This window comes from Pseudoliparis swirei, chromosome 16 (assembly GCF_029220125.1).
Source record: "Pseudoliparis swirei isolate HS2019 ecotype Mariana Trench chromosome 16, NWPU_hadal_v1, whole genome shotgun sequence".
In the NCBI taxonomy this organism is placed as follows: domain Eukaryota; kingdom Metazoa; phylum Chordata; class Actinopteri; order Perciformes; family Liparidae; genus Pseudoliparis; species Pseudoliparis swirei.
Genome location: NC_079403.1, coordinates 552,968 through 578,472, shown reverse-complemented (window position 1 = coordinate 578,472; position 25,505 = coordinate 552,968). Strand labels below are relative to the sequence as shown.

At 48.0% G+C, this 25,505-nt stretch overlaps 1 protein-coding gene across 4 annotated transcripts; it reads left to right on the top strand.

Annotated features, from left to right (window-relative positions):
- Window positions 1-23,867, top strand: zbtb14 (zinc finger and BTB domain containing 14). 4 transcript variants are annotated; one of them, XM_056434599.1, is made up of 10 exons: window positions 1-203; window positions 2,608-2,796; window positions 14,179-14,349; window positions 15,708-15,803; window positions 15,877-16,020; window positions 16,079-16,308; window positions 16,378-16,463; window positions 16,525-16,664; window positions 20,846-20,914; window positions 23,410-23,867. In XM_056434599.1, exons 2-10 carry the CDS (start codon window positions 2,608-2,610, stop codon window positions 23,545-23,547), a joined length of 1,263 nt encoding a protein of 420 aa, XP_056290574.1. In that variant the 5' UTR covers window positions 1-203; the 3' UTR covers window positions 23,548-23,867. The 4 variants fall into 4 exon arrangements, with proteins under 4 accessions (XP_056290574.1, XP_056290570.1, XP_056290572.1 ...); XM_056434595.1 differs by having other exon boundaries at window positions 10-203; window positions 20,819-20,914; XM_056434597.1 differs by lacking the exon at window positions 1-203 and adding an exon at window positions 719-809 and having other exon boundaries at window positions 20,819-20,914.
- The last annotated feature ends 1,638 nt before the right edge of the window (window positions 23,868-25,505 follow it).

Genomic DNA, 25,505 nt, shown 5'->3' with positions numbered 1-25,505 from the left:
GTCCACAGAGCAATTTGGCGCGCTGCTCGTGCCCCCGCAGTGTGTGCGCGCTGCTCGTGCCCCCGCAGTGTGTGCGTGCTGGCGCAAAGCGCGGCCTTCCGCTCTGTGCTCGTCCTCATCAACAACAACAATAACAACAACCGGACAAAGTGGCTCCCGGTGAGCCGCCAGAGGACCCCGCTGCCCCCCGGGCCGCCGTGACGGTAAGAGTCCTCCTCCCGCCCTCCGGTCCCGTTACCGCAGGGATGCTGCGCGCGCTCGCTCCGCTCATGGCCGCTCGAGCCTCGTCCGTGTTGGCGGGCCCGCGGGCCGCGAGCCCGCCGCTTTCCGCGTGCCTGCGTACGGTCCCGGGGACGGCGGAGCGCGAGGGCCCGCGATCCCGCGGCAGGCGGGCTCGCGGGCCCTCGCGCTCCGCCGTCCGGTCGCCCCACCGGAGTCCCCGGGACCGGAGACACCGGGACCGGAGACACGCCATTTTGTGTGCGATAGGAGATCCGGGCCGCCTGTCCGCCATTTGACCGCCTCTCACACACACGCGCACACACCAGGACGTGGTGTGAGACCGGTTGATCCTCCGGTAACGGTCCGGTTGGTTCGTGTTTATTTAGCCTCACCGTAAAAAAGGACCCGGTAAACTGTCTGCCCCGGTAGAGGACCGTTTCACATGAACTGTAGAAACGGGACCCGGTTCCGAACCGGTCCGGTTCCGGTGAATCCCGCCGGTGATGCTAGCAGCTAGCATGTCTGGTGTCTAGACCCGCTGCAGTTAAGTCCGCCGCATCGTGCACGCTCCGGTGCGCGTGTCCGCGGTAAGAAAGGTACATGAACAACTTCTGTCAAGTCGAGTCGCCAGAGAGACACGGGACTTAAAATAATGAAGATATTATGATTATTATATACAATACTAATATGCAGGCACGTGCACAGACATTTTGGGGGGCAGGTGCTCAAACCAAAAAAAAGGGCACCCATCGGCAAAATGATTTTTATATTGATCGCTGTAACTAGAAGTTAGCAAGTAATTGAAACACATTGTGTCGTGAGAAGACATGAGAGCAAAACAAAATGAAATGTTTTCTATTAACAATTACAATTAGTTTTTATTTACAAAATGATAGGAGCGAAAAATGCCATATAATAAACAACTTACAAACCTCGACCGCTCGGTCATGCCGGGAAATATCAAACCTCTAAAAAAGTTATAAAGCCTCAGTCTGATATTTCCCGGCATGACCTCACTCTGGGTTAGTAAGTAGTTATTACAAGTGTTGTTTTTTCTTGCGTTTACTCTTTTCACCCTCTGCAATGCTCATACAAGATTGATCTTTGTAAAACTGGAACAGACAAAACAAAGAGAAACATACCACATACAACAATGTGGTACAAGCATGTCAGAGCGAAATTCTCACAAGAACTCAAATAAATGCCGCGTCGGATATCAAAACACATTTGGGGGGACTTGATGACAGAGTCATTTTTATTCTTAAAGCCCCACTATGTAGTTTTTCCCTTTTAGCGCCCCCTTCAGGTTTTTAGTTATTTAACGTTTACTTCAGTGTCGTAAATACCCAGTGACGATAGATGCATCCTCGCATACACTTGTATTGAGTTGGGATCATGTGTTGTCCTGTATTATAATATTATTATTATTTTTTGGACGTGTCACGGGTTATAAAAGGTGACGAGGGGGAGGTGACGCGAGGTTTTTTTTGTTTGGAGCGCGCTGACCGACGGCGGACTCAGAACGGCAGCAACCCGGCGACTGTTTCTATTGTGGATTCATACCAACGGGCGGGATCACTAATAGAAGACTGCGCAGGAACACTGTGAACGGGCCCAGCACCTACCGGACCAGGGTGAAGGAGCGCGGGGATTGAACGCGGCGCCTCGTCTCTGCCTGGTCGATCAGCTGTTTGCCGGCTTTGAGGGCGGGGGGGGTGTGCGCGTGCAGTCATTTACTTTTGTTTTGGGGGACTGTAAATGTGGAGTACGTGTGATCGAATACAATATTGTTGACAACACCAAAAAGCTCCCATTATACTGGAGCTGTGAGCGTGGAGTGGCACTTTATGACATTGCGTAATCACTGCCAGAAAGCAGGTCGAGTACATCCGCCGGATATACCGGGCGGCTCCAGGAGTTATTTCCCCACAAACCCCCGATGGCAACAGCAGAGACGCAAATCGTCATTAAAAGTCATTGTAGCGGCACAATTTTTTTCAAGCTGTTATTTTAAGGTACAAAAGTTACATAGTGTTGCTTTAAATGCTGATGAATGAAGAAAAAACGTGTCTCCAGCAGAAAGGGCCCTTTTCTCATCCAGGGCAAAGGGCTGGTGCTTGAGCACCACTAGGGCTCTATCTGTGCACGTGCCTGCTAATATGTATATATCATAATACATAGCATATATACACAATATATAATATTCATACACAAAGTTCCTCACAGTATCCTGATGTATTAAAGCTCTGATTTAAATAACCCTCTGTTCACAAGTGTCCCTCTGAAGCGTGGTGCAGGGGAGAGGAGCGTCTACATCGGACTTGACTGAATCGCTGCGTTGTGGCGCCCAGCAGGCCACACAGCTGACCTTTGACCTGTGTTCAGATGGCAGAGACGGTGAAGTACGTGGACGACCAACACAAGAGCATCTTCCTGAAGCTGCTGAACGAGCAGCGGCTGGAGGGCGAACACTGCGACATCGCTGTGGTGGTCGAAGACGTCAAGTTCCGCGCTCACCGCTGTGTGCTGGCCGCCTGCTCCAACTACTTCAAGAAGCTCTTCAAGAAACACGAGGTACTGTCCAACTACTTAGAAACACGAGGTACTGTCCAACTACTTAGAAACACGAGGTACTGTCCAACTACTTAGAAACACGGTGCTGTCCAACTACTTAGAAACACGGTACTGTCCAACTACTTAGAAACACGGTGCTGTCAACTACTTAGAAACACGAGGTACTGTCCAACTACTTAGAAACACGAGGTACTGTCCAACTACTTAGAAACACGAGGTACTGTCCAACTACTTAGAAACACGAGGTACTGTCCAACTACTTAGAAACACGAGGTACTGTCCAACTACTTAGAAACAGTGCTGTCCAACTACTTAGAAACACGAGGTGCTGTCCAACTACTTAGAAACACGGTGCTGTCCAGCTACTTAGAAACACGGTGCTGTCCAACTACTTAGAAACACGAGGTGCTGTCCAACTACTTAGAAACACGGGTGCTGTCCAACTACTTGAAACACGGTGCTGTCCAACTACTTAGAAACACGAGGTGCTGTCCAACTACTTAGAAACACGGGTACTGTCCAACTACTTAGAAACACGGTGTCCAACTACTTAGAAACACGGTGCTGTCCAACTACTTAGAAACCACGGTGCTGTCCAACTACTTAGAAACACGAGGTGCTGTCCAACTACTTAGAAACACGAGGTGCTGTCCAACTACTTAGAAACACGGGTACTGTCCAACTACTTAGAAACACGGTGCTGTCCAACTACTTAGAAACACGAGGTGCTGTCCAACTACTTAGAAACACGAGGTACTGTCCAACTACTTAGAAACACGAGGTGCTGTCCAACTACTTAGAAACACGGTACTGTCCAACTACTTAGAAACACGGTGCTGTCCAACTACTTAGAAACCACGAGGTGCTGTCCAACTACTTAGAAACACGGTTACTGTCCAACTACTTAGAAACACGAGGTACTGTCCAACTACTTGAAACACGGTGCTGTCCAACTACTTAGAAACCACGAGGTGCTGTCCAACTACTTAGAAACACGAGGTGCTGTCCAACTACTTAGAAACACGAGGTACTGTCCAACTACTTAGAAACACGAGGTGCTGTCCAACTACTTAGAAACACGAGGTACTGTCCAACTACTTAGAAACACGAGGTGCTGTCCAACTACTTAGAAACACGGTGCTGTCCAACTACTTAGAAACACGGTGCTGTCCAACTACTTAGAAACACGGTGCTGTCCAACTACTTAGAAACACGAGGTGCTGTCCAACTACTTAGAAACACGAGGTACTGTCCAACTACTTAGAAACACGAGGTGCTGTCCAACTACTTAGAAACACGAGGTGCTGTCCAACTACTTAGAAACACGAGGTGCTGTCCAACTACTTAGAAACACGAGGTACTGTCCAACTACTTAGAAACACGAGGTACTGTCCAACTACTTAGAAACACGAGGTACTGTCCAACTACTTAGAAACACGAGGTGCTGTCCAACTACTTAGAAACACGGTGCTGTCCAACTACTTAGAAACACGGTGCTGTCCAACTACTTAGAAACACGAGGTACTGTCCAACTACTTAGAAACACGAGGTGCTGTCCAACTACTTAGAAACACGGTGCTGTCCAACTACTTAGAAACACGAGGTGCTGTCCAACTACTTAGAAACACGAGTGCTGTCCAACTACTTAGAAACACGGTGCTGTCCAACTACTTAGAAACACGAGGTACTGTCCAACTACTTAGAAACACGAGTTACTGTCCAACTACTTAGAATCACGAGATGCTGTCCAACTACTTAGAAACACGCGGTACTGTCCAACTACTTAGAAACACGAGGTACTGTCCAACTACTTAGAAACACGAGGTACTGTCCAACTACTTAGAAACACGAGGTACTGTCCAACTACTTAGAAACACGGTACTGTCCAACTACTTAGAAACACGGTACTGTCCAACTACTTAGAAACACGAGGTGCTGTCCAACTACTTAGAAACACGGTGCTGTCCAACTACTTAGAAACCACGGTACTGTCCAACTACTTAGAAACACGAGGTACTGTCCAACTACTTAGAAACACGAGGTACTGTCCAACTACTTAGAAACACGAGGTGCTGTCCAACTACTTAGAAACACGAGGTACTGTCCAACTACTTAGAAACACGAGGTACTGTCCAACTACTTAGAAACACGGTGCTGTCCAACTACTTAGAAACACGGTGCTGTCCAACTACTTAGAAACACGAGGTACTGTCCAACTACTTAGAAACACGAGGTACTGTCCAACTACTTAGAAACACGAGGTACTGTCCAACTACTTAGAAACACGAGGTACTGTCCAACTACTTAGAAACACGAGGTACTGTCCAACTACTTAGAAACACGAGGTACTGTCCAACTACTTAGAAACACGGTACTGTCCAACTACTTAGAAACACGGTGCTGTCCAACTACTTAGAAACACGAGGTACTGTCCAACTACTTAGAAACACGGGTGCTGTCCAACTACTTAGAAACACGGTGCTGTCCAACTACTTAGAAACACGGTACTGTCCAACTACTTAGAAACACGGTGCTGTCCAACTACTTAGAAACACGAGGTACTGTCCAACTACTTAGAAACACGAGGTACTGTCCAACTACTTAGAAACACGAGGTACTGTCCAACTACTTAGAAACACGAGGTACTGTCCAACTACTTAGAAACACGAGGTACTGTCCAACTACTTAGAAACACGGTACTGTCCAACTACTTAGAAACACGGTGCTGTCCAACTACTTAGAAACACGGTACTGTCCAACTACTTAGAAACACGGTACTGTCCAACTACTTAGAAACACGAGGTACTGTCCAACTACTTAGAAACACGAGGTACTGTCCAACTACTTAGAAACACGAGGTACTGTCCAACTACTTAGAAACACGAGGTTCTGTCCAACTACTTAGAAACACGAGGTACTGTCCAACTACTTAGAAACACGAGGTACTGTCCAACTACTTAGAAACACGAGGTACTGTCCAACTACTTAGAAACACGGTACTGTCCAACTACTTAGAAACACGAGGTACTGTCCAACTACTTAGAAACACGGTACTGTCCAACTACTTAGAAACACGAGGTACTGTCCAACTACTTAGAAACACGAGGTACTGTCCAACTACTTAGAAACACGGTGCTGTCCAACTACTTAGAAACACGAGGTACTGTCCAACTACTTAGAAACCACGAGGTACTGTCCAACTACTTAGAAACACGGTGCTGTCCAACTACTTAGAAACACGAGGTGCTGTCCAACTACTTAGAAACCACGAGGTGCTGTCCAACTACTTAGAAACACACGGTACTGTCCAACTACTTAGAAACACGAGGTACTGTCCAACTACTTAGAAACACGGTGCTGTCCAACTACTTAGAAACACGAGGTGCTGTCCAACTACTTAGAAACACGGGTACTGTCCAACTACTTAGAAACACGGTGCTGTCCAACTACTTAGAAACACGGTACTGTCCAACTACTTAGAAACACGAGGTACTGTCCAACTACTTAGAAACACGAGGTACTGTCCAACTACTTAGAAACACGAGGTGCTGTCCAACAACTTAGAAACACGAGGTACTGTCCAACTACTTAGAAACACGAGTAACTGTGCAACTACTTAGAGACGCGAGATACTGTCCAACTACTTAGAAACACGAGGTGCTGTCCAACTACTTAGAAACACGAGGTACTGTCCAACTACTTAGAAACACGGTACTGTCCAACTACTTAGAAACACGGTACTGTCCAACTACTTAGAAACACGAGGTACTGTCCAACTACTTAGAAACACGGTACTGTCCAACTACTTAGAAACACGAGGTACTGTCCAACTACTTAGAAACACGGGTACTGTCCAACTACTTAGAAACACGAGGTGCTGTCCAACTACTTAGAAACACGGTGCTGTCCAACTACTTAGAAACACGGTGCTGTCCAACTACTTAGAAACACGGTGCTGTCCAACTACTTAGAAACACGGTGCTGTCCAACTACTTAGAAACCACGGTACTGTCCAACTACTTAGAAACACGGTGCTGTCCAACTACTTAGAAACACGCAGGTACTGTCCAACTACTTAGAAACACGGTGCTGTCCAACTACTTAGAAACACGGTGCTGTCCAACTACTTAGAAACACGGTACTGTCCAACTACTTAGAAACACGAGTGCTGTCCAACTACTTAGAAACACGAGGTACTGTCCAACTACTTAGAAACACGAGGTACTGTCCAACTACTTAGAAACCACGAGGTACTGTCCAACTACTTAGAAACACGAGGTACTGTCCAACTACTTAGAAACACGGTGCTGTCCAACTACTTAGAAACACGAGGTACTGTCCAACTACTTAGAAACACGAGGTACTGTCCAACTACTTAGAAACACGAGGTACTGTCCAACTACTTAGAAACACGAGGTACTGTCCAACTACTTAGAAACACGAGGTGCTGTCCGACTACTTAGAAACACAGGGTACTGTCCAGCTACTTAGAGACACGAGGTACTGTGCAACTACTTAGAAACACGAGGTACTGTCCAACTACTTAGAAACACGGTACTGTCCAACTACTTAGAAACACGAGGTACTGTCCAACTACTTAGAAACACGAGTACTGTCCAACTACTTAGAAACACGGTGCTGTCCAACTACTTAGAAACACGGTGCTGTCCAACTACTTAGAAACACGAGGTGCTGTCCAACTACTTAGAAACACGAGGTACTGTCCAACTACTTAGAAACACGAGGTGCTGTCCAACTACTTAGAAACACGGTGCTGTCCAACTACTTAGAAACACGAGGTACTGTCCAACTACTTAGAAACACGGTACTGTCCAACTACTTAGAAACACGAGGTACTGTCCAACTACTTAGAAACACGAGGTGCTGTCCAACTACTTAGAAACACGAGTACTGTCCAACTACTTAGAAACACGGTGCTGTCCAACTACTTAGAAACACGGTGCTGTCCAACTACTTAGAAACACGAGGTACTGTCCAACTACTTAGAAACACGGTACTGTCCAACTACTTAGAAACACGGTACTGTCCAACTACTTAGAAACACGGTGCTGTCCAACTACTTAGAAACACGGGTACTGTCCAACTACTTAGAAACACGGTGCTGTCCAACTACTTAGAAACACGAGGTACTGTCCAACTACTTAGAAACACGAGGTACTGTCCAACTACTTAGAAACACGAGGTACTGTCCAACTACTTAGAAACACGAGGTACTGTCCAACTACTTAGAAACACGAGGTACTGTCCAACTACTTAGAAACACGAGGTGCTGTCCAACTACTTAGAAACACGGTGCTGTCCAACTACTTAGAAACACGGTACTGTCCAACTACTTAGAAACACGGTACTGTCCAACTACTTAGAAACACGGTACTGTCCAACTACTTAGAAACACGAGGTACTGTCCAACTACTTAGAAACACGGTGCTGTCCAACTACTTAGAAACACGGTGCTGTCCAACTACTTAGAAACACGAGGTACTGTCCAACTACTTAGAAACCACGAGGTACTGTCCAACTACTTAGAAACACGGTGCTGTCCAACTACTTAGAAACACGAGGTACTGTCCAACTACTTAGAAACACGAGGTGCTGTCCAACTACTTAGAAACACGGTACTGTCCAACTACTTAGAAACACGGTGCTGTCCAACTACTTAGAAACACGAGGTGCTGTCCAACTACTTAGAAACACGAGGTGCTGTCCAACTACTTAGAAACACGGTGCTGTCCAACTACTTAGAAACCACGAGGTGCTGTCCAACTACTTAGAAACACGAGGCTGTCCAACTACTTAGAAACACGAGGTACTGTCCAACTACTTAGAAACACGAGGTACTGTCCAACTACTTAGAAACACGGTACTGTCCAACTACTTAGAAACACGGTACTGTCCAACTACTTAGAAACACGAGGTACTGTCCAACTACTTAGAAACACGGTGCTGTCCAACTACTTAGAAACACGAGGTACTGTCCAACTACTTAGAAACACGGTACTGTCCAACTACTTAGAAACACGGTACTGTCCAACTACTTAGAAACACGGTGCTGTCCAACTACTTAGAAACACGAGGTGCTGTCCAACTACTTAGAAACACGAGGTACTGTCCAACTACTTAGAAACACGAGTGCTGTCCAACTACTTAGAAACACGAGGTACTGTCCAACTACTTAGAAACACGAGGTGCTGTCCAACTACTTAGAAACACGAGGTGCTGTCCAACTACTTAGAAACACGAGGTACTGTCCAACTACTTAGAAACACGAGGTACTGTCCAACTACTTAGAAACACGGTGCTGTCCAACTACTTAGAAACACGAGGTACTGTCCAACTACTTAGAAACACGAGGTACTGTCCAACTACTTAGAAACACGAGGTACTGTCCAACTACTTAGAAACACGGTGCTGTCCAACTACTTAGAAACACGGTGCTGTCCAACTACTTAGAAACACGAGGTACTGTCCAACTACTTAGAAACACGGTACTGTCCAACTACTTAGAAACACGAGGTACTGTCCAACTACTTAGAAACACGGTGCTGTCCAACTACTTAGAAACACGGTGCTGTCCAACTACTTAGAAACACGGTGCTGTCCAACTACTTAGAAACACGGTACTGTCCAACTACTTAGAAACCACGAGGTGCTGTCCAACTACTTAGAAACACGAGGTACTGTCCAACTACTTAGAAATACGAGGTACTGTCCAACTACTTAGAAACACGGTGCTGTCCAACTACTTAGAAACCACGAGGTACTGTCCAACTACTTAGAAACACGAGGTACTGTCCAACTACTTAGAAACACGAGGTACTGTCCAACTACTTAGAAACACGAGGTACTGTCCAACTACTTAGAAACACGGTACTGTCCAACTACTTAGAAACACGAGGTACTGTCCAACTACTTAGAAACACGAGGTACTGTCCAACTACTTAGAAACACGAGGTACTGTCCAACTACTTAGAAACACGAGGTGCTGTCCAACTACTTAGAAACACGGGTACTGTCCAACTACTTAGAAACACGGTGCTGTCCAACTACTTAGAAACACGAGGTACTGTCCAACTACTTAGAAACCACGGTGCTGTCCAACTACTTAGAAACACGAGGTACTGTCCAACTACTTAGAAACACGAGGTGCTGTCCAACTACTTAGAAACACGAGGTACTGTCCAACTACTTAGAAACACGGTACTGTCCAACTACTTAGAAACACGAGGTACTGTCCAACTACTTAGAAACACGGTGCTGTCCAACTACTTAGAAACACGAGGTACTGTCCAACTACTTAGAAACACGAGGTACTGTCCAACTACTTAGAAACACGGTACTGTCCAACTACTTAGAAACACGAGGTGCTGTCCAACTACTTAGAAACACGGTACTGTCCAACTACTTAGAAACACGAGGTACTGTCCAACTACTTAGAAACACGAGGTACTGTCCAACTACTTAGAAACACGAGGTACTGTCCAACTACTTAGAAACCACGAGGTACTGTCCAACTACTTAGAAACACAGGTACTGTCCAACTACTTAGAAACACGAGGTGCTGTCCAACTACTTAGAAACACGGTGCTGTCCAACTACTTAGAAACACGAGGTACTGTCCAACTACTTAGAAACACGAGGTACTGTCCAACTACTTAGAAACACGGTACTGTCCAACTACTTAGAAACACGGTACTGTCCAACTACTTAGAAACACGGTGCTGTCCAACTACTTAGAAACATGAGGTACTGTCCAACTACTTAGAAACACGGTACTGTCCAACTACTTAGAAACACGTTTGTCAACTACTTAGAAACATGGCTGTCCAACTACTTGGAAACACTCTGTCCAACTTCTTCTGTCCAACTACTGGAGAAACTCTCTGGCTTCTCTTGATGTCTTGTTTGTCCAACTGCTTACACGAACTCTCCATCTTCTTAGAAACATGGGGTACTGTCCAACACTTGTCTAGCACCTCCGTGGAGGACGTGAAGACATCTAACTATGATTACAGGATTTCTGCTGTTTGGATTTGGCGCTGCCCTGGCTTATCGGAAAATTAAGGAAGCGGTGACAGCTGTAAAAAGCCCCTAAGGCTGCCCGACATGATTGGCGTTGGGTAGAGTTGTTGGCACTCAGACTGTGGCATTAAACCGCCAGAATGATAACATCGGGAGAAGCTGACGGCTCTGCAAATGAAAGTGGATCGATTTGAAATTCTATTGGCAAGCGGGAGGAAGATGGAGGAATAGTGGTTGCGCAAAAATGCAGCTACTGGAAGACCAAACAATCCCAATCTTATCTGCTGGCTCCCTTAACAGGACGTGCCTTGGCCAAGGCCGTTACTGGAACAACAACTCCCGAAGATCACTGAAACGAGAATCTCTCATTCCCTTCCCCTATCCACAGACACCTGTGTTGTTTTCTCCCAGGACCTTTCAAGGCTATCTCCATGGCAGCGACCATCTTGCGGACTGAGAACTCTGTCTGTTGGGGCCTGGGGGGGGGCGACATACCAGAACAACACACGAACTTTCAATAATACTGATTCGCATTCACTACCCCCCTCCCCCACGCCTTCGCCTGCTTTTTACCTCCAGTGTGACCCGGGGCTGTGCTGGCGCTGCTGTGTTGGCGCCCGGACCGGCTGGCTGCTTGTCGGTGCTGGTTACCTTCTGCCCCCAATGGATGGGCGAGATCACCCAGTTGTTGGATTACCCCCCCTTCCTACTCGTTGCAAGTCATGTCTAAAATGTATGTGCTTATGTGCTAAGGTGTTTTTTCTCCCACTGTACCCCTCTCGGGCATAGTCGGGGGTTGGTGTTTTCCGCCTTCTTCCCTCATGTTATGCTGTAATCTTTCATCCACCCTTTCTTGTAATTTCGATGCTTTTGTACCTGTACTCTGGCAAACGACAAATAAATATATCAATCAATCAATCAATCAATCAACTACTTAGAAACACGAGGTACTGTCCAACTACTTAGAAACACGAGGTACTGTCCAACTACTTAGAAACACGAGGTACTGTCCAACTACTTAGAAACACGAGGTACTGTCCAACTACTTAGAAACACGAGGTACTGTCCAACTACTTAGAAACACGAGGTACTGTCCAACTACTTAGAAACACGAGGTACTGTCCAACTACTTAGAAACACGAGGTACTGTCTAACTACTTAGAAACACGAGGTACTGTCCAACTACTTAGAAACACGAGGTACTGTGCAACTACTTAGAATCACCAGGTACTGTCCAAGTACTTAGAAACAGGAGGTACTGTTCAAGTAGTTAGAAACACGAGGTAGTGACCAACTACTTAGAAACAGGTGCGACTGTCCAACTAGTTAGAAACCAGGTGCTGTCCAACTACTTAGAAACACGAGGTACTGTCCAACTACTTAGAAACACGAGGTACTGTCCAACTACTTAGAAACACGAGGTACTGTCCAACTACTTAGAAACACGAGGTACTGTCCAACTACTTAGAAACACGAGATACTGTCCAACTACTTAGAAACACGAGGAACTGTCCAACTACTTAGAAACACGAGGTACTGTCTAACTACTTAGAAACAAGAGATACTGTCCAACTACTTAGAAACACGAGGTACTGTCCAACTACTTAGAAACACGAGGTACTGTCCAACTACTTAGAAACACGAGGTACTGTCCAACTACTTAGAAACACGAGGTGCTGTCCAACTACTTAGAAACACGAGGTACTGTCCAACTACTTAGAAACACGAGGTACTGTCCAACTACTTAGAAACACGAGGTACTGTCCAACTACTTAGAAACACGAGGTACTGTCCAACTACTTAGAAACACGAGGTACTGTCCAACTACTTAGAAACACGTGGTACTGTCCAACTACTTAGAAACACGGGTACTGTCCAACTACTTAGAAACACGAGGTACTGTCCAACTACTTAGAAACACGAGGTACTGTCCAACTACTTAGAAACACGAGGTACTGTCCAACTACTTAGAAACACGAGGTACTGTCCAACTACTTAGAAACACGAGGTACTGTCCAACTACTTAGAAACACGAGGTACTGTCCAACTACTTAGAAACACGAGGTACTGTCTAACTACTTAGAAACACGAGATACTGTCTAATTACTTAGAAACACGAGGAACTGTCCAACTACTTAGAAACACGAGGTACTGTCTAACTACTTAGAAACACGAGGTACTGTCCAACTACTTAGAAACAAGAGATACTGTCCAACTACTTTGAAACACGAGGTACTGTCCAACTACTTAGAAACACGAGGTACTGTCTAACTACTTAGAAACACGAGATACTGTCCAACTACTTAGAAACACAAGGTACTGTCCAACTACTTAGAAACACAAGGTACTGTCTAACTACTTAGAAACACGAGGTACTGTCCAACTACTTAGAAACAAGAGATACTGTCCAACTACTTAGAAACACAAGGTACTGTCCAACTACTTAGAAACACAAGGTACTGTCCAACTACTTAGAAACACGAGGAACTGTCCAACTACTTAGAAACACGAGGTACTGTCCAACTACTTAGAAACACGAGGTACTGTCCAACTACTTAGAAACACGAGGTACTGTCCAACTACTTAGAAACACGAGGTACTGTCCAACTACTTAGAAACACGAGGTACTGTCCAACTACTTAGAAACACGGAGTACTGTCCAACTACTTAGAAACACGAGGTACTGTCCAACTACTTAGAAACACGAGGTACTGTCCAACTACTTAGAAACACGAGGTACTGTCCAACTACTTAGAAACACGAGGTACTGTCCAACTACTTAGAAACACGAGGTACTGTCCAACTACTTAGAAACACGAGGTACTGTCCAACTACTTAGAAACACGAGGTACTGTCTAACTACTTAGAAACACGAGGTACTGTCCAACTACTTAGAAACACGAGGTACTGTCTAACTACTTAGAAACACGAGGTACTGTCCAACTACTTAGAAACAAGAGATACTGTCCAACTACTTAGAAACACGAGGTACTGTCCAACTACTTAGAAACACGAGATACTGTCCAACTACTTAGAAACACGAGATACTGTCCAACTACTTAGAAACACGAGGTACTGTCCAACTACTTAGAAACACGAGGTACTGTCCAACTACTTAGAAACACGAGATACTGTCCAACTACTTAGAAACACGAGGTACTGTCCAACTTCTTAGAAACATGAGGGACTGTCCAACTACTAAAGAAACACGAGGTACTGTCCAAGAGTAGTAGGTTAGTAATATAAATACTCTTAAGACACGGTGTTTATGAAACAGAAGAGACATGGAGGACATTTTAAATAGTGACCCACTGTGGGACTCGCCTGTCTGCGTCTCCTCAGGTGGACAACTCCTCTGTGATTGAAATCGACTTCATCCGCTCGGACATCTTTGAGGAGGTGCTGAACTACATGTACACGGCCAGGATCTCCGTGAAGAAGAGCGACGTCAACCTCATGATGTCTTCAGGACAGATACTCGGCATCCGTTTCCTCGACAAGCTCTGCTCTCAGGTAACTCTCACTCAGGGAACACACAGGGACCTCTCACTCAGGGAACACACAGGGAACTCTCACTCAGGTAACACACAGGGAACTCTCACTCAGGTAACACACAGGGAACTCTCACTCAGGTAATACACAGGGAACTCTCACTCAGGTAACACACAGGGAACTCTCACTCAGGGAACACACAGGGAACTCTCACTCAGGGAACTCTCACTCGGGTAACACACAGGGAACTCTCACTCAGGGAACTCTCACTCAGGGAACACACAGGAACTCTCACTCAGGGAACACAGGAACTCTCACCAGGTAACACACAGGAACTCTCACCAGGAACACACAGGTAACTCTCACTCAGGGAACACAGGAACTCTCACTCAGGTAACACACAGGAACTCTCACCAGGTAACACACAGGAACTCTCACTCAGGTAACACACAGGGAACTCTCACTCAGGTAACACACAGGGAACTCTCACTCAGGTAACACACAGGGAACTCTCACTCAGGTAATACACAGGGAACTCTCACTCAGGTAACACACAGGGAACTCTCACTCAGGGAACACACAGGGAACTCTCACTCAGGGAACTCTCACTCGGGTAACACACAGGGAACTCTCACTCAGGGAACACACAGGGAACTCTCACTCAGGGAACTCTCACTCGGGTAACACACAGGGAACTCTCACTCAGGGAACACACAGGGAACTCTCACTCAGGGAACTCTCACTCAGGGAACTCTCACTCAGGGAACACACAGGGAACTCTCACTCAGGGAACACACAGGGAACTCTCACTCAGGTAACACACAGGGAACTCTCACTCAGGTAACACACAGGGAACTCTCACTCAGGTAACACACAGGGAACTCTCACTCAGGTAACACACAGGGAACTCTCACTCAGGGAACTCTCACTCAGGGAACACACAGGGGACTCTCACTCAGGGAACACACAGGGGACTCTCACTCAGGGAACTCTCACTCAGGGAACACACAGGGAACTCTCACTCAGGGAACACACATGGAACTCTCACTCAGGGAACTCTCACTCAGGGAACACACAGGGAACTCTCACTCAGGGAACACAGGGGACTCTCACTCAGGGAACTCTCACTCAGGGAACACACAGGGAACTCTCACTCAGGGAACACACATGGAACTCTCACTCAGGGAACTCTCACTCAGGGAACACACAGGGAACTCTCACTCAGGGAACACACAGGGGACTCTCACTCAGGGAACTCTCACTCAGGGAACACACAGGGAACTCTCACTCAGGGAACACACAGGGGACTCTCACTCGGAACACTCAGGGAACTCTCACTCAGGGAACTCTCACTCATGTGATGCTCCGTGTGTCCTTAGAAACGAGACGTGTCCTCAGAGGACAAAGACAAGTTCCCGTTTGACATCGTGAAGATGGCGCTGCCGCCCGAGGCCCAGCTGGCCGCTGACGCCGAGGTACCGATCACCGATCAATGAGATCCACCCACCGTGTTCCGAGTGCCGCGGTGACCTCGTTGTGTGGATGCAGGTCCTTGGGGAACACCATGACACGCCCACTAGTGATGACCTCGCTGAGGCGTCAGCCAATCAGGAGCTGGACAAGTCCCCCAGCGCCGCGCTGCGCGTGCAGGAGGCCATCCTGAAGGAGCTGACCAACGAGGACGTCCACAAGGTAGGCCGCCCCGCCCGGTAACCACAGGGAACCACAGGTAACCACGTGACTTCTCCAGGTCACCTGCTACGACCAGGACATGGAGGCGGAGCCTAAGGAGCTGGGGGCGGAGCACCACACCGCGGAGACGCTGGCCTTCGCAGACAGCCTGGAGGTGAAGGACGAGCAGCCGCCCGGCTGGGCCAACGCCGCCGCTGACATGAAGTTCGAGTACCTGCTGTACGGCCACCGCGACCAGCTGGCCTGCCAGGTGTGTGGCAAGAGCTTCCTGGACGAGAGCCGGCTCAGGTACGTACGGCCGCCGGACCCGCGAGCGGCTCGCCGAGCGGCTCCCTAAGCCCCGCCCTCTGTGCTCAGGAAGCACGAGAAGCTGCACTCGGCCGAGCGGCCGTTCGCCTGTGAGATCTGCACCAAGGCTTTCACCACGCACGCCCACCTGAAAGGTAAGGCCGAGCCCGCGGCGCGGCGGGCGGCCGTGTTTGACTCCGCCCCCTCACCTTTCAGAGCACCTGAAGATCCACACGGGCTTCAAACCGTACCGGTGTGACGTTTGTGGGAAATCGTTCATTCGAGCTCCGGACCTGAAGAAACACGAACGAGTTCACAGCAACGAGCGGCCCTTCGCCTGCCAGCTGTGTGAGAAGGTGAGCTGTCTGTCTGCACTGACCACCTGTCTGTCTGCACTGACCACCTGTCTGTCTGCACTGACCACCTGTCTGTCTGTCTGCCCACCTGTCTGTCTGCACTGACCACCTGTCTGTCTGTCTGCCCACCTGTCTGTCTGTCTGTCTGCCCACCTGTCTGTCTGCACTGACCACCTGTCTGTCTGCACTGCTCACCTGTCTGTCTGTCTGCTCACCTGACTTAGACTTAGACTTAGACTTAGACTTTCTTTATTGTCATTGTTACAGAGAACACGTTCAAAGAACAACGAAATTGAGTAGCAGTCCCCTAGGTGCACTTCAATGTTAAAAAAATAGGAGTACAACTAAAAAATAAGAATAAAAAACAAAATATGTACAGAATGATAACATAAGTGAGTAAGAGGCATGTCAGTATTGTATACATGGTATACGAAGAATAGAAAAAAGACAACCTTATTTAAAGTGACTCGGCATTTAAAATATGTGCGAACAGTTGTAGTAAAATTCCAAGTGTACATTTGGGCATAAGGGCACATTTTTCCTGAGTGGGCATATGTTGTAATTGTTTTCACTTTTTCAATATTGCACATTTGTTCTGTATTGCACATGGTGTATTGCACATTATTTTGACAGATGCAGAGAGGTTCAGGGCCTGTTGAGCACAGTTATTGCTCTCGGATAAAAACTGTCCTTCAGTCTATTTGTTTTTGTGTTCATCGCTCTGTATCGTCTGCCTGAGCGCATGAGTTGAAAGTGGCAGTGTCCTGGGTGGGAGGGTCTTTCAGGATGCTATGGGCTTTCTTCAGGCAGCGGGTGTTGTAGAGTTCAGTCAGGGCGGGAGGGGCATCCGATTATTTTCTGAGCGGTGTTCACGACCCTCTGAGCGCCTTCCTCTCTGCAGCCGTGCAGCTCCAGAACCACACACAGATGCAGTATGTCAGGATGCTCTCAATAGAGCACCGATAGAATGACACTAGCAGCTCCTGTGTGAGGTGATTTTTCCTGAGGACTCTCAGGAAGTACAGTCTCTGGTGTGCCTTCTTGATGGTGGCTGAGGTGTTGGTGCTCCAGGTAAGGTGTTCTTGAGGTGTACGCCCAGGAATCGGAAGTTGGAGGCTCTCTCCACATTGTCTCCACTGATGACCAGGGCTGAAAGTCTGTTTTTCCTCCTGAAATCGACAATCAGCTCCTTGGTTTTGGAGGTGTTCAGGGCCAGGTTGTTCTCTGTGCACCACCCTGCCAGCCTCTCCACCTCGTTCGCACGCCACTCATCTCCTCCTGAGATGAGCCCCACTATGGTGGTGTCGTCCGCGAACTTGATGACCGAGTTGCTGGAGTGTGCGGGGGTGCAGTCGTGTGTAGAGGAGTAGAGTAGAGGACTCAGCACACAGCCCTGTGGAGAGCCGATGCTGAGGTTTAGGTTTGAGGAGGTGTGGCAACCCATCCTCACCCTCTGGGGACGGTCAGACAAAAAGTCCATTATCCATTTGCATATTGAGCTTGATAGTCCCAGATCTAATAGTTTGGACACCAGTCTCTCAGGAATGATGGTGTTAAATGCCGAGCTGTAGTCCACAAAGAGCAGCTCACAGAGCTCCCCTCTGTTCCAAGTGGCTCAGAGTGGAGTGCAGAGCTGTGGCGATGGCGCCTCCGTGGACCTATTTGTTCTGTAGGCGAACTGGTGAGGGTCAAACCCGGAGGTAGAGCTGAGGTGATGTGTATCTTGATCAGTTTCTCAAAGCACTTTGTGATGATGGGTGTGAGTGCTACTGCTGTCGTTAAGGCAGGTGATGGAGTTCTTTTTCGGCACCGGAATGATTGTGAAGTCTTCATGCATGGTGGGACGACAGCCTGAGAGAGTGATTGGTTGTAGATCTTGGTAAAGACCCCAGCCAGCTGGTCTGCACATTCTCTCAGTACTTGTCCTGAACACCGCCTGGGCCTGTGGCCTTCCTCGGGTTCACTGTTCTCAGCATGCGCCTCACCTCGTGCTCCCCACGATGTGAGTGTGGCTGCTGTGAGGTGCAGCCTGGGTGGGGGCTGGGGGGTTGTTGAGGGGGTGTTGATGTGGCTGCAGGACGCTCTCTGTCGTAGCGAGCGAAGAAGCTGTTTAGCTCCTCCGCTCTGGAGGCGTCACCGTCAGCTGTTGATTTGCTGGGTCTGAAGTTTGTGATATGCTGTATTCCCTGCCATACTTTTCTGGTGTTATTGCTCCGTAGGTAGTCCTCGATCTTGCTTTTATAGTCCGCCTTGGCCTCTCTAATTCCTCTCTTTAGTTTGGCCTGGCATGCACTGTAACGCCTCCTGGTCACCTTCCTTGAAGGCTGTGTCTCTCTCCTTGAGTAGGCCTTTCACTTCTCTGGTCATCCAGGGCTTCCGGTTTGGGTAGACACGGATACGCTTGTCCTCTGTGACTGTGTCTATGCAGTGTGTAATGTAGCATAGAACCGCTGCTGTGTGCTGTTCCAGGTCCCTGTCTTCAAAGACCGACCAGTCTGTCTTCGCAAAGCAGTCCTGTAGCCGTTCCATGGCGCCCTCTGGCCAAGTTTTCACTGTTTTGTTGATTTTGGGGGCGCGTTTCCTGATTGGTGTGTATGCGGTGTTAGGATCAGGACATGTGATCAGACTGATCCAAATGGGGCAGCTGTCTGGCTCTGTAGCCATTTTGGTGTTTGTGTACACCTTGTCCAGTGTATTTTTTCCCCTTGTGGCACACTTCACGTGCTGGTATAACTTAGGGAGCACTGTCTTTAGATTAGTCTGATTAAAATCCCCCCCTATGATGTGGACAGCGTCAGGGTATCTGCTTTGTTGTGCGCTGATGGAGCCGTGTAACAAAGCTAGCGCCGAGCTAGCATTAGCATCAGGGGCTATGTAAACAGATGTTATCAAGACGGCTGAGTGCTCTCTGGCCAGGTGAAAGGGTCGGCATTTGACTGTGATATACTCCAGATCTTTGGAGCAGTGGCTGCTTACCAATTTGGAGTCTGAAGACCAGTCGTTGTTAATGTAGATTAATAATCCACCGCGTGTTTTCCCTGTAGCCATAGCGTCTCTGTCTTGTCTGTGCATTGTGTAGCCTTGTAGCTCGATGCTAGCGTCCGTATGCCAGCAGTTAGCCAACTCTCTGTTATGATCAGCACACAGCTGTTCACCGCCTTCGCTTCAACACGGAGCCTTAATTCATCCATCTTGTTTGCTAGCGACCTCACGTTAGCCAGGAATAGGCTCGGTATCGCTGGTCTGTGTGGGTCTCGCTCAGTCTGTTTAGCGGACCACCCTGTCTCCACGCGCTTCCTTCGCGCCGTCTTTTGATGGTAGGTAACGTTAGCCATTGTGAGCCGGGGGTCGCGCCAATGCTGAGGGAATGTTTTCCCGGCTTGTAAACTCCGCCGAAATTGTCTGCTCGCATTTCAGACCTATTTCCAACAGGTCCTGTCGGCTAAAACTAACCTTCGCCCAGCAGGTTACTGTTTGGGCTAATAAAAAAACACACAAATAAACAAAAAAAAGTGCACCTAAGCGGGACCGACGAGACTTCGCGACTGAGCGCGCCGCCATTTTGACACATACCTGTCTGTCTGTCTGCCCACCTGTCTGTCTGTCTGCCCACCTGTCTGTCTGTCTGCTCACCTGTCTGTCTGTCTGCTCACCTGTCTGTCTGTCTGCCCACCTGTCTGTCTGTCTGCCCACCTGTCTGTCTGCACTGCTCACCTGTCTGTCTGCACTGACCACCTGTCTGTCTGCACTGACCACCTGTCTGTCTGCACTGCTCACCTGTCTGTCTGTCTGCCCACCTGTCTGTCTGCACTGCTCACCTGTCTGTCTGCACTGACCGTCTGTCTGCACTGCTCACCTGTCTGTCTGTCTGCCCACCTGTCTGTCTGCACTGACCACCTGTCTGTCTGCACTGACCACCTGTCTGTCTGCACTGCTCACCTGTCTGTCTGTCTGCTCACCTGTCTGTCTGTCTGCCCACCTGTCTGTCTGCACTGACCACCTGTCTGTCTGCACTGACCACCTGTCTGTCTGCACTGCTCACCTGTCTGTCTGTCTGCTCACCTGTCTGTCTGTCTGCCCACCTGTCTGTCTGCACTGACCACCTGTCTGTCTGCTCACCTGTCTGTCTGCACTGACCACCTGTCTGTCTGCAGGCCTTTAAACACAAGTCTCACCTGAAGGATCATGAGAGGCGACATCGAGGAGAGAAGCCCTTCGTCTGCCCGTCCTGCCCCAAGGCCTTCGCCAAGGTACCACCACCCCACCATGTATACTACTGGACTACAGAACTACTGGACTACTACTGGACTACAGAACTACTGGACTACTACTGGACTACAGAACTACTGAACTATAGAACTACTGGACTATAGAACTACTGGACTACAGAACTACTGGACTACTACTGGACTACAGAACTACTGGACTACAGAACTACTGGACTACTGGACTACAGAACTACTGGACTACAGAACTACTGGACTACTACTGGACTACAGAACTACTGGACTACAGAACTACTGGACTACTACAGAACTACTGGACTACAGAACTACTGGACTATAGAACTACTGGACTACTACTGGACTACAGAACTACTGGACTACAGAACTACTGGACTACAGAACTACTGGACTACTACTGGACTACAGAACTACTGGACTACTGAACTACAGAACTACAGAACTACTGGACTACAGAACTACTGGACTACAGAACTACTGGACTACAGAACTACTGGACTACTACTGGACTACAGAACTACTGGACTACTACTGGACTACAGAACTACTGAACTATAGAACTACTGGACTATAGAACTACTGGACTATAGAACTACTGGACTACAGAACTACTGGACTACTACTGGACTACAGAACTACTGGACTACAGAACTACTGGACTACAGAACTACTGGACTACTACTGGACTACAGAACTACTGGACTACAGAACTACTGGACTACAGAACTACTGGACTACTACTGGACTACAGAACTACTGGACTACAGAACTACTGGACTACTACAGAACTACTGGACTACAGAACTACTGGACTATAGAACTACTGGACTACTACTGGACTACAGAACTACTGGACTACAGAACTACTGGACTACAGAACTACTGGACTACTACTGGACTACAGAACTACTGGACTACAGAACTACTGACCACAGAACCACTGGACTACTACTGGACCACAGAACTACTGGACTACTGAACTACAGAACTACAGAACCACTGACTACAGAACTACTGGACCACAGAACCACTGGACTACAGAACCACTGGACCACAGAACTACTGGACTACTACTGGACTACAGAACTACTGGACTACTACTGGACTACAGAACTACTGAACTACAGAACTACTGGACTATAGAACTACTGGACTACAGAACTACTGGACTACTGAACTACTGGACTATAGAACTACTGGACTACTACTGGACTACAGAACTACTGGACTACTACTGGACTACAGAACTACTGGACTACAGAACTACTGGACTACAGAACTACTGAACTACTGGACTACAGAACTACTGGACTACTACTGGACTACAGAACTACTGGACTATAGAACTACTGGACTACTACTGGACTACAGAACTACTGGACTACTACTGGACTACAGAACTACTGGACTATAGAACTACTGGACTACTACTGGACTACAGAACTACTGGACTACAGAACTACTGGACTACTACTGGACTACAGAACTACTGGACTACAGAACTACTGGACTATAGAACTACTGGACTACAGAACTACTGGACTATAGAACTACTGGACTACAGAACTACTGGACTACTACTGGACTACAGAACTACTGGACTATAGAACTACTGGACTACAGAACTACTGGACTATAGAACTACTGGACTACAGAACTACTGGACAACAGAACTACTGGACTACTACTGGACTACAGAACTACTGGACTATAGAACTACTGGACTACAGAACTACTGGACTACTACTGGACTACAGAACTACTGGACTATAGAACTACTGGACTACAGAACTACTGGACTACTACTGGACTACAGAACTACTGGACTACTACTGGACTATAGAACTACTGGACCACAGAACCACTGAACTACTGACCACAGAACCACTGGACTATAGAACTACTGGACTACAGAACTACTGGACTACTACTGGACTACAGAACTACTGGACTATAGAACTACTGGACTACAGAACTACTGGACTATAGAACTACTGGACTACAGAACTACTGGACTACAGAACTACTGGACTACTACTGGACTACAGAACTACTGGACTACTACTGGACCACTACTACTGGACACAGAGAACTACTGGACCACAGAACTACTGGACTACTACTGGACTACAGAACTACTGGACTACTACTGGACTACAGAACTACTGGACTACTACTGGACTACAGAACTACTGGACTATAGAACTACTGGACTACAGAACTACTGGACTACTACTGGACTACTGGACTACAGAACTACTGGACTATACTATAGGACTATAGTACTATACAGTATAGTCCTATAGTCTAGTCCTCTAGTCCAGTCCTCTAGTCCTATAGTCTAGTCCTCTAGTCTAGTCCTATAGTCTAGTCCTCTAGTCCTATAGTCTAGTCCTATAGTCCCACCCCCTCTCCTGTACCCCTCCTCGGTGTCCGTGGTGAGTTCAGTGTCCGTGGTGAGTTCAGGTTCCGTGGTGAGTTCAGTGTGTTCTGGCCTCCAGGCGTCGGACCTGAAGCGCCATGACAACAACATGCACGGCGAGAGGAAGCAGCTGAGCGCCCTGCAGAGCGACACGGAGGCGCTGCAGGCCGCCGCCATGGCCGCCGAGGAGCAGCAGGACGCCATCGGCTGCTCCTGACACCTGACTCCGCCCCCTTGCCCATGGCTCCTCCTACTAACCATGGCCCCGCCCCCTGGACACTGGAGTATGTTCCCTGTAGGTTTCTTGATCTGTTTTTAACCCGGAGCTGTTATTTCCTGCTCTGCTCGGAGACCATGAACTGATCTGAGCGGTCACGTGATCGGCGTGTTCTTAACGTGTTCTTAACGTGTTCTGAACATGGACTCCTGGCTTCATGTATGATTTGTGTGTTTGTAAATGGTCCGTTTTGTACATAAAGTGTTGTTTATAAAGTTGTTGTTCTGTTCAGTTTCATGAGCAGAGCGGCTGTGTTTTAACCTGGTGTTGTTACTGTCGTCATGGAGACCAGACACGGCTTCAGAGGAACACGTTTATACAACAACAACGCAGATACAAATAAACACGAGTCACGGTTTGATCAGCCAATCACAGAGAGGGTTCACTCTGTACACGTCCAACAGCACGCAGTCCGGCTGCAGCCGCCGCTCACCTGGGACGGGACGACAGACGTGTTGACATGTCAACATCTCACTGATGTTGACATGTCAACATCTCACTGATGTTGACATGTTTACATCAGGGAGACATGTTTACATCAGGGAGACATGTTGACATGTTTACATGATGACATGTTTACATCAGGGAGACATGTTGACATGTTTACATCAGGGAGACATGTTTTCCCATGGATAAACCCATGAAACAAATGACTTTTTTTCCCCTCAGGGAGGGGGTTTGGGGGGATCCCCAGACACAGGGGCCATGGCTGTTTACACCGGAACTGTTCCCCCAGGGTTTAAAAATGGGGGGACAGGGAAAACCCCCAGGGACTTTTTTAACCCCCGGGGACCTGTTGCTAACCAAAATTTCTCGGAGTTTCCTGCTTAACGTGTTTTTAACGGCGGGAAAGGAAAAACCCGGTTAATTATAAATTTGTGTGTTTGTTGGTTTTTTGTCTGTGTTGTTTTGTTTTTGTTCCTGTTTTTTCAAACCAAAGGGGGTGGGGTTTCCGGGGTTTTTTTTCTGTCCATAAAGGACCAGGAAACCTTAGGGCACTTTTAACCCGATAAAAATAAACACAGCCTTTGAATCACCAACACAAAAGGGGCACCTTATAACACAATTTGGTACCCCCCTGGGACCCCGAGTGTTGGTAAATTTCCCTGAGGGCGTCTCCCGGCCCTGAAAAATCCCCTGTTTCTGTTTACTCGGGCCTTTTTTCTCGGGCCGGGTTCAGTTTCGGGTCTTTTTTCTGGGGGCCGGGTTCTTTTTTCTCAAAGTTTCGGGTTCCGGGTTTCAGTCTTTTTTCTCGGGGGTTTCGGGTTTTTCACCGGGTTCTTTTTTCTCAAGTTTTTCTGTTTCGGGTCTATTCTCGGGCTTTTTTCCCCTTTTCTAACCGGTCCAATTTTTCCCCTGGTTTTCTGGTCTCAGCTCGGTTTCGGGTTCTTTGGTTTGGTTTGGTCTCTGGTTTGGTTGTTTGTTCCTGGTCCGGGTTTGGTCTCTGGCTCTTTCGGGCCCTCAAGCTTTTGCCTGGCCTTTTGGTTGGGGGGCTCCCGGGCCCCCTGGCTCGGGTCTAAAAACCCCGGCCCCGGCCTTTTTGGTTCTGGTCCCCAGTTTGGGTTTTAAGTCGGGGGGCTCGGTCCCGGCCCTGGGGTCTCGGGTCCCCCTGGTTTTCTGGTCTCGGGTCCCCCTGGTCTCTGGTCTCTGGTCTCTGGTCTCTGGTCTCTGGTCTCTGGTCTCTGGTCTCTGGTCTCTGGTCTCTGGTCTCTGGTCTCTGGTCTCAGTCTCGGGTCCCCCTGGTCTCTGGTCTCTGGTCTCTGGTCTCGGGTCCCCCGGGTTTTCTGGTCTCGGGTCTCTGGTCTTTTTGGTCTCTGGTCTCTGGTCTCTGGTCTCTGGTCTCTGCCAGGTCTTGGTCTCGTTTTCACCTGGTCTCTTCTCTCTGGGTCTCTGGTCTC